This window comes from Synchiropus splendidus, chromosome 19 (genome assembly GCF_027744825.2).
Source record: "Synchiropus splendidus isolate RoL2022-P1 chromosome 19, RoL_Sspl_1.0, whole genome shotgun sequence".
NCBI lineage: Eukaryota > Metazoa > Chordata > Actinopteri > Syngnathiformes > Callionymidae > Synchiropus > Synchiropus splendidus.
In genome coordinates, this window is record NC_071352.1 from 17,438,601 (window position 1) to 17,452,500 (window position 13,900).

General features: G+C 52.1%; 2 protein-coding genes across 2 annotated transcripts in view; both read left to right on the forward strand.

The window, feature by feature from the left end:
• The first annotated feature begins 314 nt into the window (after positions 1-314).
• On the forward strand, positions 315-803 carry LOC128750525 (transmembrane protein 238-like). Its single transcript, XM_053850705.1, has one exon. The coding sequence runs from the start codon at positions 315-317 to the stop codon at positions 801-803; it is 489 nt and encodes a 162-aa protein (XP_053706680.1).
• A 4,894-nt stretch (positions 804-5,697) lies between these two features.
• The window catches only part of foxk2b (forkhead box K2b), a 12,609-nt gene continuing 4,406 nt past the window's right edge, over positions 5,698-13,900 (forward strand). Inside the window, exons 1-6 of the mRNA XM_053851018.1 lie at positions 5,698-6,175; positions 10,496-10,690; positions 12,845-12,998; positions 13,166-13,312; positions 13,443-13,636; positions 13,785-13,900. The exon at positions 13,785-13,900 is cut by the window's right edge and continues 90 nt beyond it. Of these exons, the coding sequence (XP_053706993.1) occupies positions 5,880-6,175; positions 10,496-10,690; positions 12,845-12,998; positions 13,166-13,312; positions 13,443-13,636; positions 13,785-13,900 (1,102 nt within the window). The 5' untranslated portion in view covers positions 5,698-5,879. The remainder of the gene's footprint in view (positions 6,176-10,495; positions 10,691-12,844; positions 12,999-13,165; positions 13,313-13,442; positions 13,637-13,784) is intronic.

The window sequence follows — 13,900 nt, forward strand, 5'->3', positions numbered from 1 at the left end:
CTGCTGACTCTCTCCTGCCTCCCCGGTGCAGCAGATCACACGCCCAGCCTGGTAACAGCGTGGCTCCTGAGGGTGCGGCACAGAGAGCGCTCACATGGGGCCCTGGATTTGAGAGTCAAACACTTCCAGCAGGATTTACATGAGATGACGAGAGCCAGGTGCTTGTTGACTGTGTGAGCGTGTATTAGCGTGCGTGTGTCTTTAGAAGCACCACCCCTCCCCCCGCGGAGGGGCGTGTCCCCCGCAGGTGCGTCGTTTCACCTGCAGCATCATCATCATCTTCTCTCCGTTAGAGCCGCTGACATGTTCTCACGATGGGGCTGAAGGCTCGGATCGGAACCTGCCTGCCGGTCTTCCTGATCGCCATCCTGCTGGACGTCCTGGGTCTGGTTCTGCTCTTCGTGGGGATTTTCGCCAACCTGCGGATCTCGGGCCGCTTCTACGGAGACTTCTTGATCTACAGCGGCTCCATCGTCATCTTCCTCAGCGTCTTCCTCTGGCTCATGTGGTACGTGGGCAACCTGCGGGTGGCCGTGGATGTCGGGGGCGCGGAGAGGAGCAGCAGTATCGCGCGTCTGGCGCGGAAACTGACGGAGAGACTGAGCCGCAGGTTGGCTGGGGAAGGAGGGGCGAGCCGAGTCATGAGGGACGAGCGGACGGCACCGCAGGCCGGCTCCGAAGAGAGGCCGGCGAAGGCCAGCAGAGTGACGTGGGGAAGGTCCACGGTTTACCACAACCAGGGCTACGACGACACTCTGGACTCTCCCGCGGAGGAGCGGGCGCGGGAGCACGTGGAGACCTGAACCTTCAACCTTCCGCTGACGGCAGTTTCGCCGGGTGGAGGACAGTGAATGATCGTCCAACATCTGTCCGCGAGACACTGTGTGTGATCGACATTTCATGTAGGACGTCGGCGTGACGTCACATTATTAGGGTCAGAGAACACGACGACTGACAACAATGTTACCGACTGGAATAAAGAATCATCTGAATCACGATCATTCCAGTGACTTCATTCCAAATGATGAAGCTGAAGTTCGATCCTGGAGTGAGTCACTAAGCTTCGTCCGCCTTATAATTCAACTTCCCGCTCAATGATGGCTCCTTTTAGCATCACACATAATCTCATGCAAGTTGGCTTCAGATCTGACATTTAAAGGGTGATTTTGAAAATCATACTGAGGAGAGCGGTTTTAGCTCAGTAGACAATAAATCCCCACAGTCAACTGAACTTCTATGTGTGATGAATTTCATGATGGATTTATTCAGGAAAATAAATCCATCATTATCTGTCGTTGATTTTTAAAAGTCTTTGGAACAAAATATCCATGTGTTTTGAATGGATGACTGTTTACTTCACTCTCCTCTATGATATTGTAAATGTCCAACATGACAAATAATGATGCCACATTTGTATAGCTATTATCTAACCTGCCTTCAATATAGATACATTTTCAGTGCACCGTCACCGCCTCTGCAGCGCCTGTCACGGCAGCAACCGGTCCAACTGGTTCAGTCGAATGTTGCTTAAACAAACGCCGCAACCCTCAGAGTCCGATCAGGAGTGATCCGAGTGTCACCTGCACGCTCGCCTTGCATTTGACTTGTGGCCGGAACACTGTCCATGACACGTTCATCCACAGGATAGTCAGTATATTAATGGCAGGGGAGCTGCGTGGCATGGAGAGGCAGTTTGGGGCACAAGTCAAGTGAAGCAGCTCGACCTGTCAGACAAGTCAGACGTTTCCATCCCTCCTCCGTCGCCTCGCAGTGAGGCTGATAAATATTTAGGGAAGGCTCAGGCCGCCCAAGACACACATGCAGGCGCACGGATGATGATGGTGCAACTGTGATGCGTGTCCAGTCAACTGAGCTGACAGTTTGACCTGCTTCTAGCTGCTTCACATCAAGTTTATGTTCACGAGACTCGCTCATTTAAAATCAGCCTGCGGCAGACCCCGCCCCAGGCTGGACACCAGCTGTCAGCAGATCCTCTGATTGCCTCCCGCTTGCTCCCAGTAGCTCCCCAGCACCTGCTCTCATTGAAACCAAGTTACCCCGATCATGAAAGTACGAGGTGAGTGAACAAACAAAAACACGAGCACTTGATTGCTTCATGCTACTAGCTGCAGGCACCACCAAAACAGTTTAAATCCAAGTTGAACTAGCTAAAGACATGCAAAGCAGTGTGAAAATGTGACTCTCAGAGACACGGGGGTGGGCAGGGGAGCTCTGCCGTTCTCCAGATACTCAGAGTAGAGCAGAAGAGTCGTCCAGGACCGACTTCAGAGGATGTCTGTTTTTCCCCGGCTCTTCTGTCATCCGCACCTCCACCTCCAGATGTCGCTGGATGTCACTCATCTGTAAAATATCTCTTGTGCAACGTCGGCACGTCTTCTGAGTCACGTAAATGGCTTGGAAGGAGCGGAACGGGTCGGTCCGGCTGAGGAATGAAGCTGGACGGTGAGAGGTTGGAATCCAGTCGTGTCGCTCAGCTTCCCGACAGACGCATCATGGAGCAGAGTCGCCCCACCGTCGCCTTCCTGACGCTGGCCCTGATTCTGGACGTCGTAGGTCTGGTCCTGTTCTTCGTGGGGATCTTTGCCCCCCTCAGCTTCTGGGACTTCTTCGTGCTCTCCGGGCCGGTGCTGATCTTCCTCAGCTTGGTCTTCTGGATATTCTGGTACTTGGGAAACCTGAGAGTGTCGGACGAGGAGCTGGAGCTGGTCAAACACGACATCCTGTGAGGAGGAGCGGCCATGACCAGGACCCACACGGGAATGAAGGAGTCACAAGTCCTCGGTCCCCAGAGCCTTCACCGGACAAGGAGCCCGGTTGAGCCAGAACCGCAGGAGGATTTGGACTCTGGACTTGCACTGTTGCCATTCTGGTGGGCCTGGTTGAAGACTCTCTGATCTTTGATGCACAATCTTCAATACATATTCAACTTTGGAGACGACAAATCATTCATGAGCCGGATCAGACAGAACCAGTCCAACTGGACCAAGGGGATGTTTCTGTGGTTATTTTCGGAAGATCCACCCAGTGACAGCGTGGAGACAATTAAGGCCTCAGACAAAGAGACGCACCGTCCATACGGCGGTCTGAACCGGCCTGTCACTCTGGCGGGGCCTGAGCTACTCCCAGATGACCCCGTTGACCCACTGCAGAGCCTGAAGTCCAACGATACCCCAAGAATGATGGGACTTAAATCTTTGATTCTGTGCTGGTCTTTCTGTTCCCGGGTCATGGTGGCACGCAGCAAAATGATGTCAATATTTATGATTATTTCTCGTGACTGTCAAGAATAAAGCTGGGAGAATGAGAAGGGCCTGACTGTGATGAATATTCAGGCGTCGATCTGAACGCCTCGGCAGGTTCATCTGAACTCAACCAGGTGAAGGGCCAGAGAGGCCTGACCTTCCGACCAGATTCAACACATTCAGTTGAATTGGATTTGCCTGGGGAACTCTCTGGAGGAAGGTCAGACACAGGTTTGGTCTGATTCAGCCGCTCCTGTCCTCACTCAGAACCAAACCAAGCTGTTTTCTGACCTGTCAAATACCCTTCTGTAGTCTAGCTTCTTTAATCCTGTCTGTTCCGAAGGAGGCGACTTTTGACCTTTGAAAGTCAAAGCGAGTCCAGAGAGAGCCACACACGTTCAGGGCCGGACGAGACACTGAGCTGGCAGTGGGTGGGAATAAAAGAGCTGAGCCATCAGGCAAAAATCCCAAAATTCAGATATGTTACAATAAAATCTGAATATTCAATCTTAAATGCATTTTATCTCTATTTCCATCTCAATCCTGACATGGGCTGTAGATAATCAACAATTAAATCCATATCCGTTTTTGAAATCCTAAATCTCAAATGCTGTTGTGAAGATAATCGATGACAGATCTAGTTCAGAGGTCAAATTCTCATTCAAACTGACATGAAGTGTTTCCATTTCAACTCAGATTAAATACAAAGTTGTGAAACTTGGACTTCGACATGGCTCAAGGGTCAGGAGCCACAGCAAAACCCCAACACGGAGTGCATCTTGAGGGTGAGTTGGGACACACTCTGGCTGAGGAACGCCTGCGGACGCTGTTCTGGGAGATTGGCATCTCCGTCAGCTCCAAGCTCCTTCACTTTACTCAGAGTCTGGGGACAGGAAGTGGGGCGGAGTAATGGGAACCCTGCTGCTGGGCCCATCCCCACCCACGAGACCCGCCTCGCAGCGGAGGATGAATTATCTGTCATTATAATCCTCATCACAATCACTTTGAAGAGATAAAAGCGGGTCCCGGGAGAGACAGCGGGCAAGAGAATCGACGCCGGAGGAGGATGGAGCAGGCGGGAGAGGGCTTCAGGGGAGGGTCCGGAAACACCGTGCGACATTGTTGATCGTTTCATCCTCTACTTTGTTGCCTGTACTAAAAGGCACAAAACAGCGCCAGCGATGAGCTGGCCGTGCACAGTCTCTCTGCTCCTCTGGTGCACGCTGACGTCCGTGAACGCACACGCTGAGGTGTGCCAGTGATGCTCTTGAGGACTGAAAACTTTGCCTGCCTACTCGAACTCACCCTCCAAGAGAAGTCCTGACAACAATACCAAGACCTTCTCTTAAATCCGAGTCATGCAAGGTGTCGCCTCAGCGACAGCAGTGTGGCTCCCTCTAGCGGTTACATTTTGTCAGATGACCTCACCAGTCGCGGCTGTTGCAGACGTCAGAATGACCTCAAACTTGACCAGATCACCGAGTGATGAGACGCTTGGCCTGACAGCAGCTCGGCTGTGAGCACGCGGCTACACTGCTGGACTGACGAGCGCCGCATGCGTGTGAGGTTTTCACCCACGCCACGGACGTGTGCAGCAAACGCGCGTCTGAACAACCTGTCGCGGGGCCTTGCTGTTGATGACGCTGCGCGTGCTCGCTGGTGTAGTGACTTGGCAATGGCTGCCTCTTCCTCTGAGTCTGTCTGAGCTTCATGGACACTCACTGGGCGCAAACACATCTGTGTCGTGGGAAAACGCACTTTCAGGGTCCACGTGAACTGTGTCTGACCTGCGGGGTGAACGGTCGCCTCCATAAATCACTTCACACCTGGAGAAAGGTGTGATCACGTGACCCCCGCTTCTTTGTTTACAAACAGGGGGCTGTCGCTTTTGTAACCGGGGTGTAAACGACATCGACCCACCATTGACGTCACGTCATGTCACGACCTTTATTGCCCTCGTCGGGGATGTTAACTTACGAAAAGGAAACGCAAAACACGTTCATCCACACGAAACGTCAAGCTGCAGCAAAGAGAGCGACACGGAGAGCCGGGGTGGATTCTGTAATGGAGCTGGAGCCACGCCGACGTTGCCTACGGGATACGGTGCATTCTTCAGCCTTTCGTTCCTTGGCATTGATTTCTGTGTCAAATGAATCATGTATGACGCGATGTTTTCAGGCCGCGTGTTTTGACCGAGCGCCAGTGTGAATTCGCTTGCTCCGGTCCGTTAGAGGGGCTGAGCTGGCCACGTTTTACCACCAACCTGGTCGCATATGCACGTACTACTGCACTGCAACCGACCTTGTATATGTCCTCGGATTACTGCCGCACCCTGATTGGTCACACTAACTGGTCTGCAGCAGCGTTCTCGTTTCTGATTCGTTAAAGCGGCTGCCACTTAACCCATACCCCAGCCAGACGCCGTTTGGTTGGCTCGCTGCGCTCGCCTTTCTCTCGGCGGTGGGTCGGAGCCGCTGTCCTGCTGGCCTCGCATGTTCCCCAACAAATCCCTGTTTTCATTTCGATGCCCCTGGTAGATCCACCGCCGCCACACACACCAGACGCCGTGCTTCATTAGTACTCATCGTTGCTGCACTCTAACGCCCCCCCCCAAACATGTCGGTGGTGAGCGGCTCGTCCGGGCCGGTGGTGGCGCGGCTCGAGGGCCGTGAATTCGAATACATGATGAAGAAGCGTTCGGTGACCGTCGGCCGGAACTCGTCCCAGGGCTCTGTAGACGTCAGCATGGGCCACTCCAGCTTCATCTCCCGCCGGCACCTGGAGATATTCACCGCCAGCGACGACGGCTGCGGCAGCGGGGAGTTCTACCTGCGGTGTCTGGGTAAAAACGGGGTGTTTGTGGACGGAGTCTTCCTCAGGCGCGGCGCCCCTCCTCTGCAGCTACCGCGAATGTAAGTCCGTCCGTCAGATTCGTTCGCTTCGCCGTGGTAACGCACTGCTTAGGGTGTGACTGCTGTGTCTTGCTCTCATCATTCGAACCGTGACCCCCCCCCCCCCAGCTCCGCCGCCCCATCCCTGCTGTCCAACATGTGGATGCTAGCTGCTAGCGGCTAAATCAACAACACTGCGTGTTTCGTCTGACCACGTGTTATTAGCATGTTAGCTGCGCTGTCTTTGTTGACATTCTTTCACACTGCGGTCACAAACAACAGTCCTTGTCCCTGCTGCGGGTGACCGTCCCCGACCACATTCCACGGCGTCTGCGGGAGCTGCTTAGCCCTGGCGCTGGGGTTTGATGTGTGTTTCTCCCCCCCCCCGGTCAGTGTGCGGCCGAATCCTCTGTGTTTGGAGTGCAAACAGTAGCTGCCTCAGCACGTTAGTTAGCAACTAGCTTGAGCTTCTGTGTGTTGGTGAATGGAGCCTCGTCACTTGACCCCGAAACGTAAACAAACCCGTCTCCGCCCTGCTGCCGCCCAGGTGGCCCGTCACCCGGCACCCGCGCCATTACAGCTCGGTCGTCTCTCATACTGGGCCGTTTCTGTCAGATCCTGCATGACAGTTACCTAAGCAAACCAACAACTACTATCGGTGTAAATAATCGAACCGGATGTTTTGCTTTTCAAAGTAAAAGCCGGAGAAGGAAGTCCTTGTCATTACACAATATTTGGAGTCTTATCTGATGATACTCAGGAAGCCATATTGAATGTTAAAAGATCAAATCTCTGATCATAATCAGGGTGTTTATGAACATTATGTTGAACTGACTCTCAAGTCTGCATCTTGTCAATGAATGAGACGCTCATTTCCAGTTGATTTTGTGTGTGTATGATCTCAGGGTTCTCCACCAGATTTCTTTTCAGCTTATGTGGAGTCAGTAAGTCTTCATTCTACATCCTTCATGATCCTCCAAGAGGTCCTTTGAAGGTCTACCTTCAGAGTCGGACTATGAGGGAGCTATGACCTCGCGAGTCACAATTCACCACCATTTTTCTGGGACCCCTTCAGCACTTGGGAGATCCCTGGACGTCGTCGTTGTTCTTCCTGACAAATCACTTAATAATCTTGCATCTTTCCCCCCACGAGTCTATTCACCACACACCGAACAATGATATCACAGCCAGATGACTCATGGACCAGTCTGCAGCTCCTATTATAGTCCACTAGTTGCAGCTCTAAAACGGCTTCCGGTCGGGTTCTTGTTTTTCAGTTCTATTTGCACACACCATCCACTGTGTTTGTGTACACCCTGGATCTTGATGTCATGATGGCGTGGAGGTAAAAACAATCATCATTAGTCAACACTGTGTTCCATGTGCACCGTTTGCATGTTTCGACATGGTCAATTCTATTCCTGTATAAACCTTGAGTTGATGACGTAGCTGAAACGTCTGTGGAAATGTTTTGAACTCAGGGATTTAATTAACGTCTATTCGAAACGTCTGAGTATTTGCGCTTCACATCAAGGTCAGACTTCATTCTTTATATTGCTGTTTTACCCCGTCATCTTTAGGCTAGACCCTGCACATTAATGCTAGTTTCAATGGTTGTTGACAGAGAAGCGTGGGCCTTGCAGGTTTGGCTGCTGCCCCGGCGACCTGAACCCCAGGTCTCACTTGTTTGCTTCTGAATGAAATGTGTTTGAGTCTAGAACACAACTCAAGTTATGTAACTTGAATAAATGGTTCACAATTTTCTACTTGGTGTCGCGAACCAATATTTGCAGGCAGTTGATGTGTTTATTTGCCGCTGTGCTTTGCCTAGTAGCAAAATACTCATGTCACTACATGGTTCTTTGTCAGTCTCCAGAGCAGACATGATATGATTCCTGATGATGGGGAACTTTTCATAAATTGCCTGTTGCTGAACCTAAATGGCCTGTTTTGTAAAGGACAGCTCACGATCCAGGTGGCACTTTTGTGAGTGGGATCATGCTGCTGAGTCGAGAACTGGTCAAAGGACAGTTAGCGAGGAACCTGCTGCGTGATAGAGGTCAGCCGGTGACACGTGACCAAGTGTTGCTGTAGACGATGCCGCAGTGACGTGTTATCAGGAAAACCACATCGACGCTTGAATACTTGGAAGAGTGATTGATGAAGAAAGCTTCAGAGAGCCAGACCACTTTTCTTCCTCTCTGTCCCATGTTAGATGAAGGGTTTTGTAGACATCTCCTCCACCCATCTTGGTCCACGACGTGATTGTTGTAGATGTCCTGATTCGGGTGCCATATGGATTCCATAGAAGGGAATACATGTTGACAATGTTGGCGTCCTGTTTTATGAATTATTAAACTACCGGAAGTTGTTCAAGGAATGTGGATTTTAGGATGTTTAAGTGCGTCTTCTTCAAACCTTGGATTAGGTGTGTTTAGTCTTTGGCCTTTGTCCAGTGAATTTCAGATGGAAATCCCAATGGTGAAGCAGCTCACTTCAAGATGAAGTTGATCATAGACCATTGATACCAGTTCCATTGGCGTCCATGCTCGTCCCTACACCGTAACCCATGTGGTAGTCAAACCTCTGATCAAATGGTCAGAGAAAACATTCACCAGGTCATGTAGCCGTTAACCTGCCCAACATTTCAGCATTACTAGATCCTATAAACAGCTCTTTGGCACCACGCGGCTATTTATTCACGTTTGATGGTCCAATCAATCGCAGCTCTTAGCTCTATTGAATGTAAACCGATTAATGAACGCAGTGCAACCAGAGCCCAGAGGCAGCTGTGGATCATTGATCGCTTCACTGTCTATTTACAGCCTTCGACTGAGAAGAACACTCGCAGTTTCTCGAGTTTGTTTGGTTGTTGACTGTTAGTGTGTTTAGTTTGGGAAAGTAGGTCATTTAAAGCCTTTGTATATTTAAATGGGTAACAGATTTCTTCAGTTCAGTGCCTTGAAATGTGTGTACCCCGTTGTTGCAGTCTGGACTGTGAATGGAGAAGTAAATGGGCCAGTGTATTCTCAGAGGTGCCCACAACTGTTGACTGCTGAAACATTTTCTCATGATGGACCAGATGTCTCCAGTTCATCATCACCTGATCTGGAAAAAACGCATCACGTATTTGTTGTATTTTCTACTCATGCTAGTCCTTCTGCTGTACTTTGATGGCTGGCCGCCCTGGCATGAGTGTGTATGAACATGCGGCGCTTGCTAATGGAAGCTCTTTAAATCAGAGCTTCTGAAAGCGTGAGAGAACTCGCAGGGGGACAGGTTGGTTGTATTCCAGGGATTCCTCTTTGGTGATGTAAACAGTGTGAACAGAAAGAAGTGCCCTCCGCGCTCCCGCCCCCTCATTCCCCAACTTCTCCCACACCCTCCCGCCCCCATCCAAGTCGAAGCTCTTCCTGTCTCGCTGTCCTCTTTTGTTTACATTCTCTCTCTTCCGTGGTGGGTGGGGGTGAAAATCAAGTGAAAGTTTTCAGTTAAACGAGCTTTGTTTGCTCTCGCTGCGGCGTAGCAACAGTGTGTACCACAAGGCCGGCGCGCTTTGTTAGCGAGGGGAATGAGGTTACTCTCGATGCTTCGTGAATGCTGCATACATTGGGGTGCACAGGGTTTATGCAAATGACCTGCTGCATGGCGCTGTTTGTTGACGTTGGCGACTGAAGCGAAGGACCAGGTCCTGCAAACTGAAATGATTCATGACAGCGCATTAGTCTGCAACTGAGGATGACCCTCATGTTTCATGTTTGTATGTAGGCATTGGTGCCAGGATGCTGTCGAACTGAACATTCTCTGCAACATGGGTCAGTGAGACTACTCCAGTAGATGGGAATCTTTGAGGTTCTGTAACTTTCAAGATTCCTCTGCCTCGTGGAAATTGTGCCACTGCGACAGCTGTTTTATCAAACACAAAGCTATTGTCCTATAAATACCTCCAAATACTGAAACTCTGGCCTCACTCTGTCACTTCTGAAGGCTTATTTTTGGGACGTCTTCAAACACTCCTGCAGAAGTGTCTGTCGGTGGGCAGAGATGGAACAGACGTCTTTGTCAGCCGAGCTGCCGGAGCGGGTCCAGTCTGGGCCGGTGGAGCTAATTTAGGATGGAGGTGTCGTCGCCGGGGGGCACGGTTCTGTCTCTGCTAGCCAGCTCCCTGGGTGGACAGTGGCCTGGTGTGTCAGACGTTCTGATCCAGGAACCCTCCATGTTTGCTCCCACAACATACTTCTGTGTGATTCAGAGAGTTTGAGGATGACTGCATTGTTTGTTCAGTTGGCTACTTGGCCCTCTCCGCATTCTTCAGTGAGTCAGTCTGTCTCTTCTCCGCAGGTGCACTTTTAGGTTCCCCAGCACAAACATCAAAATCAGCTTCACGGCTCTGTCCAGCGGCAAGAAGGTGAAGCGTGAAGCCCCAGAGTCGCCGGTGAAAGCAGTCCAGCCCCAGATCTCCCCGCTCACCATCAACATTCCAGAGAACATTGCCCACCTCATGAGCCCCCTGCCTTCGCCCACTGGCACCATCAGGTATGATGACGTCGCATGACGCAGCTTCTACATCTTCAGGTGCAAACCACTTTAGCACTCATGAGTTGACATGAAGGCTGTGTCTCCTTTCTCACCCTTCACCCTTAATGTTTTGCGCGTCAGTGTGGTGTGTGCGCCAGTCCTCCTCACTGGCCGCTCACCACTTGAAATGACCCCTTCAAACCCAGGGAGCTCCGGAGATGACTTGAAACCAAGTGGGAAGATGAAGTGTGGAGAGATGTCCAGGAGACCACAGGACTTGATTTCACAACAATGTTGGACAGGACAACAGGGACCTGTTAGTAGCCAGGACCACTCTTCCCTCTGTTGACTTTCACACGTTAGCGAGCCAAATGCTCCACCGTGTCCCACAACATGAGCAATACAACATGGATGTTCAACAGTAGGTTTGGATTTCTTCTGAACAGACAACAGTGGGCTAGCATCCAGGCTAACGTTAGCATCCTCACACCTCTGACACATCTATCGCCGCAACATGGGCTCCGTCCATTTCTTCTCCGCTGGTTCACCAAACCAAGTGAGATGATCAGCGCCACTGCAAGAGGTTGCAGAAACGTCGGAGCTGTCATTTCCAAAACGTTGTCTCCAACACTGGATATGCATGAAACAAAAAACAGCACGGCAGCCAATGACACGCCGTCATTACGTGTGATGTCATCAGGTATTGTTCCAATTCTGAGGGACGTCAGTCACTTCACTTGGTCATCAGAGGGAGCTTCACAGTGGAGGGAGCTTCAGAGTGGAGGGAGCTTCAGAGTGGAGGGAGCTTCAGAGTGGAGGGAGCTTCAGAGTGGAGGGAGCTTCAGAGTGGAGGGAGCTTCAGAGTGGAGGGAGCTTCAGAGTGGAGGGAGCTTCACAGTGGAGGGAGCTTCACAGTGGAGGGAGCTTCACAGTGGAGGGAGCTTCACAGTGGAGGGAGCTTCACAGTGGAGGGCGCTCCATAGAGGAGGGAGCTCCACAGTGGAGGGAGCTTCACAGTGGAGGGAGCTCCACAGTGGAGGGAGCTCCACAGTGGAGGGAGCTCCATAGAAGAGGGAGCTCCACAGAAGAGGGAGCTCCACAGAAGAGGGAGCTCCACAGAAGAGGGAGCTCCACACTGGAGGGAGCTTCAGAGTGGAGGGAGCTCCATAGAAGAGGGAGCTCCACACTGGAGGGAGCTCCACACTGGAGGGAGCTCCACGGTGGAAGGAGCTCCACGGTGGAAGGAGCTCCACGGTGGAAGGAGCTCCACAGTGGAGGGAGCTTCACAGTGGGGGGAGCTTCAGAGTGGAGGGAGCTTCACAGTGGAGGGAGCTTCACAGAAGAGGGAGCTTCACAGTGGAGGGAGCTTCAGAGTGGAGGGAGCTTCATAGTGGAGGGAGCTTCAGAGTGGAGGGAGCTTCACAGAGGAGGGAGCTTCAGAGTGGAGGGAGCTTCAGAGTGGAGGGAGCTTCAGAGTGGAGGGAGCTTCAGAGTGGAGGGAGCTTCACGGTGGAGGGAGCTCCATAGAGGAGGGAGCTCCATAGAGGAGGGAGCTCCATAGAGGAGGGAGCTCCATAGAGGAGGGAGCTCCATAGAGGAGGGAGCTCCACAGTGGAGGGAGCTCCACAGTGGAGGGAGCTCCACAGTGGAGGGAGCTCCACAGTGGAGGGAGCTCCACAGTGGAGGGAGCTTCACAGTGGAGGGAGCTTCACAGTGGAGGGCGCTCACAACCAAGTGCTAGTGTTACGGGGGAGACATTGGACACAGCTGAAGACTCCTCCAGTGTAACTTTGTCTTGCTCTGAGCTTGATATATTTTTAATTGATAAATATATTCATTTTTTTCCCTCTGAGACAACTGAAAACGTCCATAGTGATGAAGCTGGTTTTTGTCGGCCTGGTGAGTCTCTGTGGGACTGGAGGCTGCAGAGTCGCTCTCGACTGACCTTCAGCACCGATGAGGATCAGCTTAGGCTTACTTCAGTGCGGCAGCTAGACTCCGAGTGGCAGTCTCTCAGATCCGCTCAGGTTTTGATCCGTGGCAGATGGCCAGTCGCTACCAGATTCTTGATTCTGGGCCCGGTGTCGCTGTGCTGTCTGACTGCCTGATGATGGTGTCGCCCGTTTCCCGCCGCCGCAGCCGGCTCTGACTGCTGCGTTTGCTCCCCCGCAGTGCTGCTAACTCCTGTCCGTCCAGCCCACGTGGCGCCGGCTCGTCGGGCTACAGGATGGGAGGTCGGATGATGAGTTCAGCCGAGCTGCAGCTCATCAACGACAACTCCCAGCCAGAGAACGACAAAGAGGCGTCAGGAGGCGACAGTCCCAAGGTGAGCAATAATCCAAATCTGCTCGCATAATCCTGCCTTTCAGTGACACACCTGAACAGGTTTGACCTCTGGACCGACTACATTCTGGGTGCAAGCGCTTTGAACTGGCGTCCACATGACAAATCATCATGACAGAACACCGTCTTCACATCTGTCTGTGTTCCCAGGATGACTCCAAACCCCCGTATTCGTACGCCCAGCTGATCGTCCAGGCCATCACTCTGGCTCCAGACAAGCAGCTCACCCTCAATGGCATCTACAACCACATCACCAAGAACTACCCGTACTACAGGACCGCCGACAAGGGCTGGCAGGTGGGACGATGTCTGCCACTGTGTCGTGTGTGGTCGATGTGAGGCTGATGTTAAATAAAGAAAGAGTGGAAGTCAAATCTCAGCCAACCCAGACATAGCTTTCTTTTTTAATGGTTTCTTTCCCTCTCAGAACTCCATCCGCCACAACCTGTCGTTGAACCGCTACTTCATCAAGGTGGCGCGGTCGCAGGAGGAGCCCGGCAAAGGTTCCTTCTGGAGGATAGACCCGTCCTCGGAGGGCAAGCTCATCGAGCAGGCCTTCAGGAAACGACGGCCGCGGGGCGTCCCGTGCTTCCGGACCCCGCACGGACCGCTCTCCTCCAGGTCAGTCTGTGGTGTGACTCAAGTGCTCATGATCAGTCACACCTCAACCTCTCTTTTAAATTGAAACGACTGGTAAAAGATTGGGTTGGGTCAGCATAGAGGTCATCACAAGTTGACCTTGATGAACTCGAGTGTCATCCCTTCTCAGGAGTGCTCCGGCCTCTCCTAACCACTCGGGGGTGCTCTCGGCTCACTCCAGCGGCGTCCAGACCCCTGACAGTCTCTCAAGGGAAGGATCCCCAGTGCCCATGGAGCTGGAGACCT

Coding starts and splice junctions, on each gene's coding strand:
- LOC128750525 (XM_053850705.1), top strand. CDS start 315: ATGGGGCTGAAGGCTCGGATCGGAACCTGCCTGCCGGTCTTCCTGATC.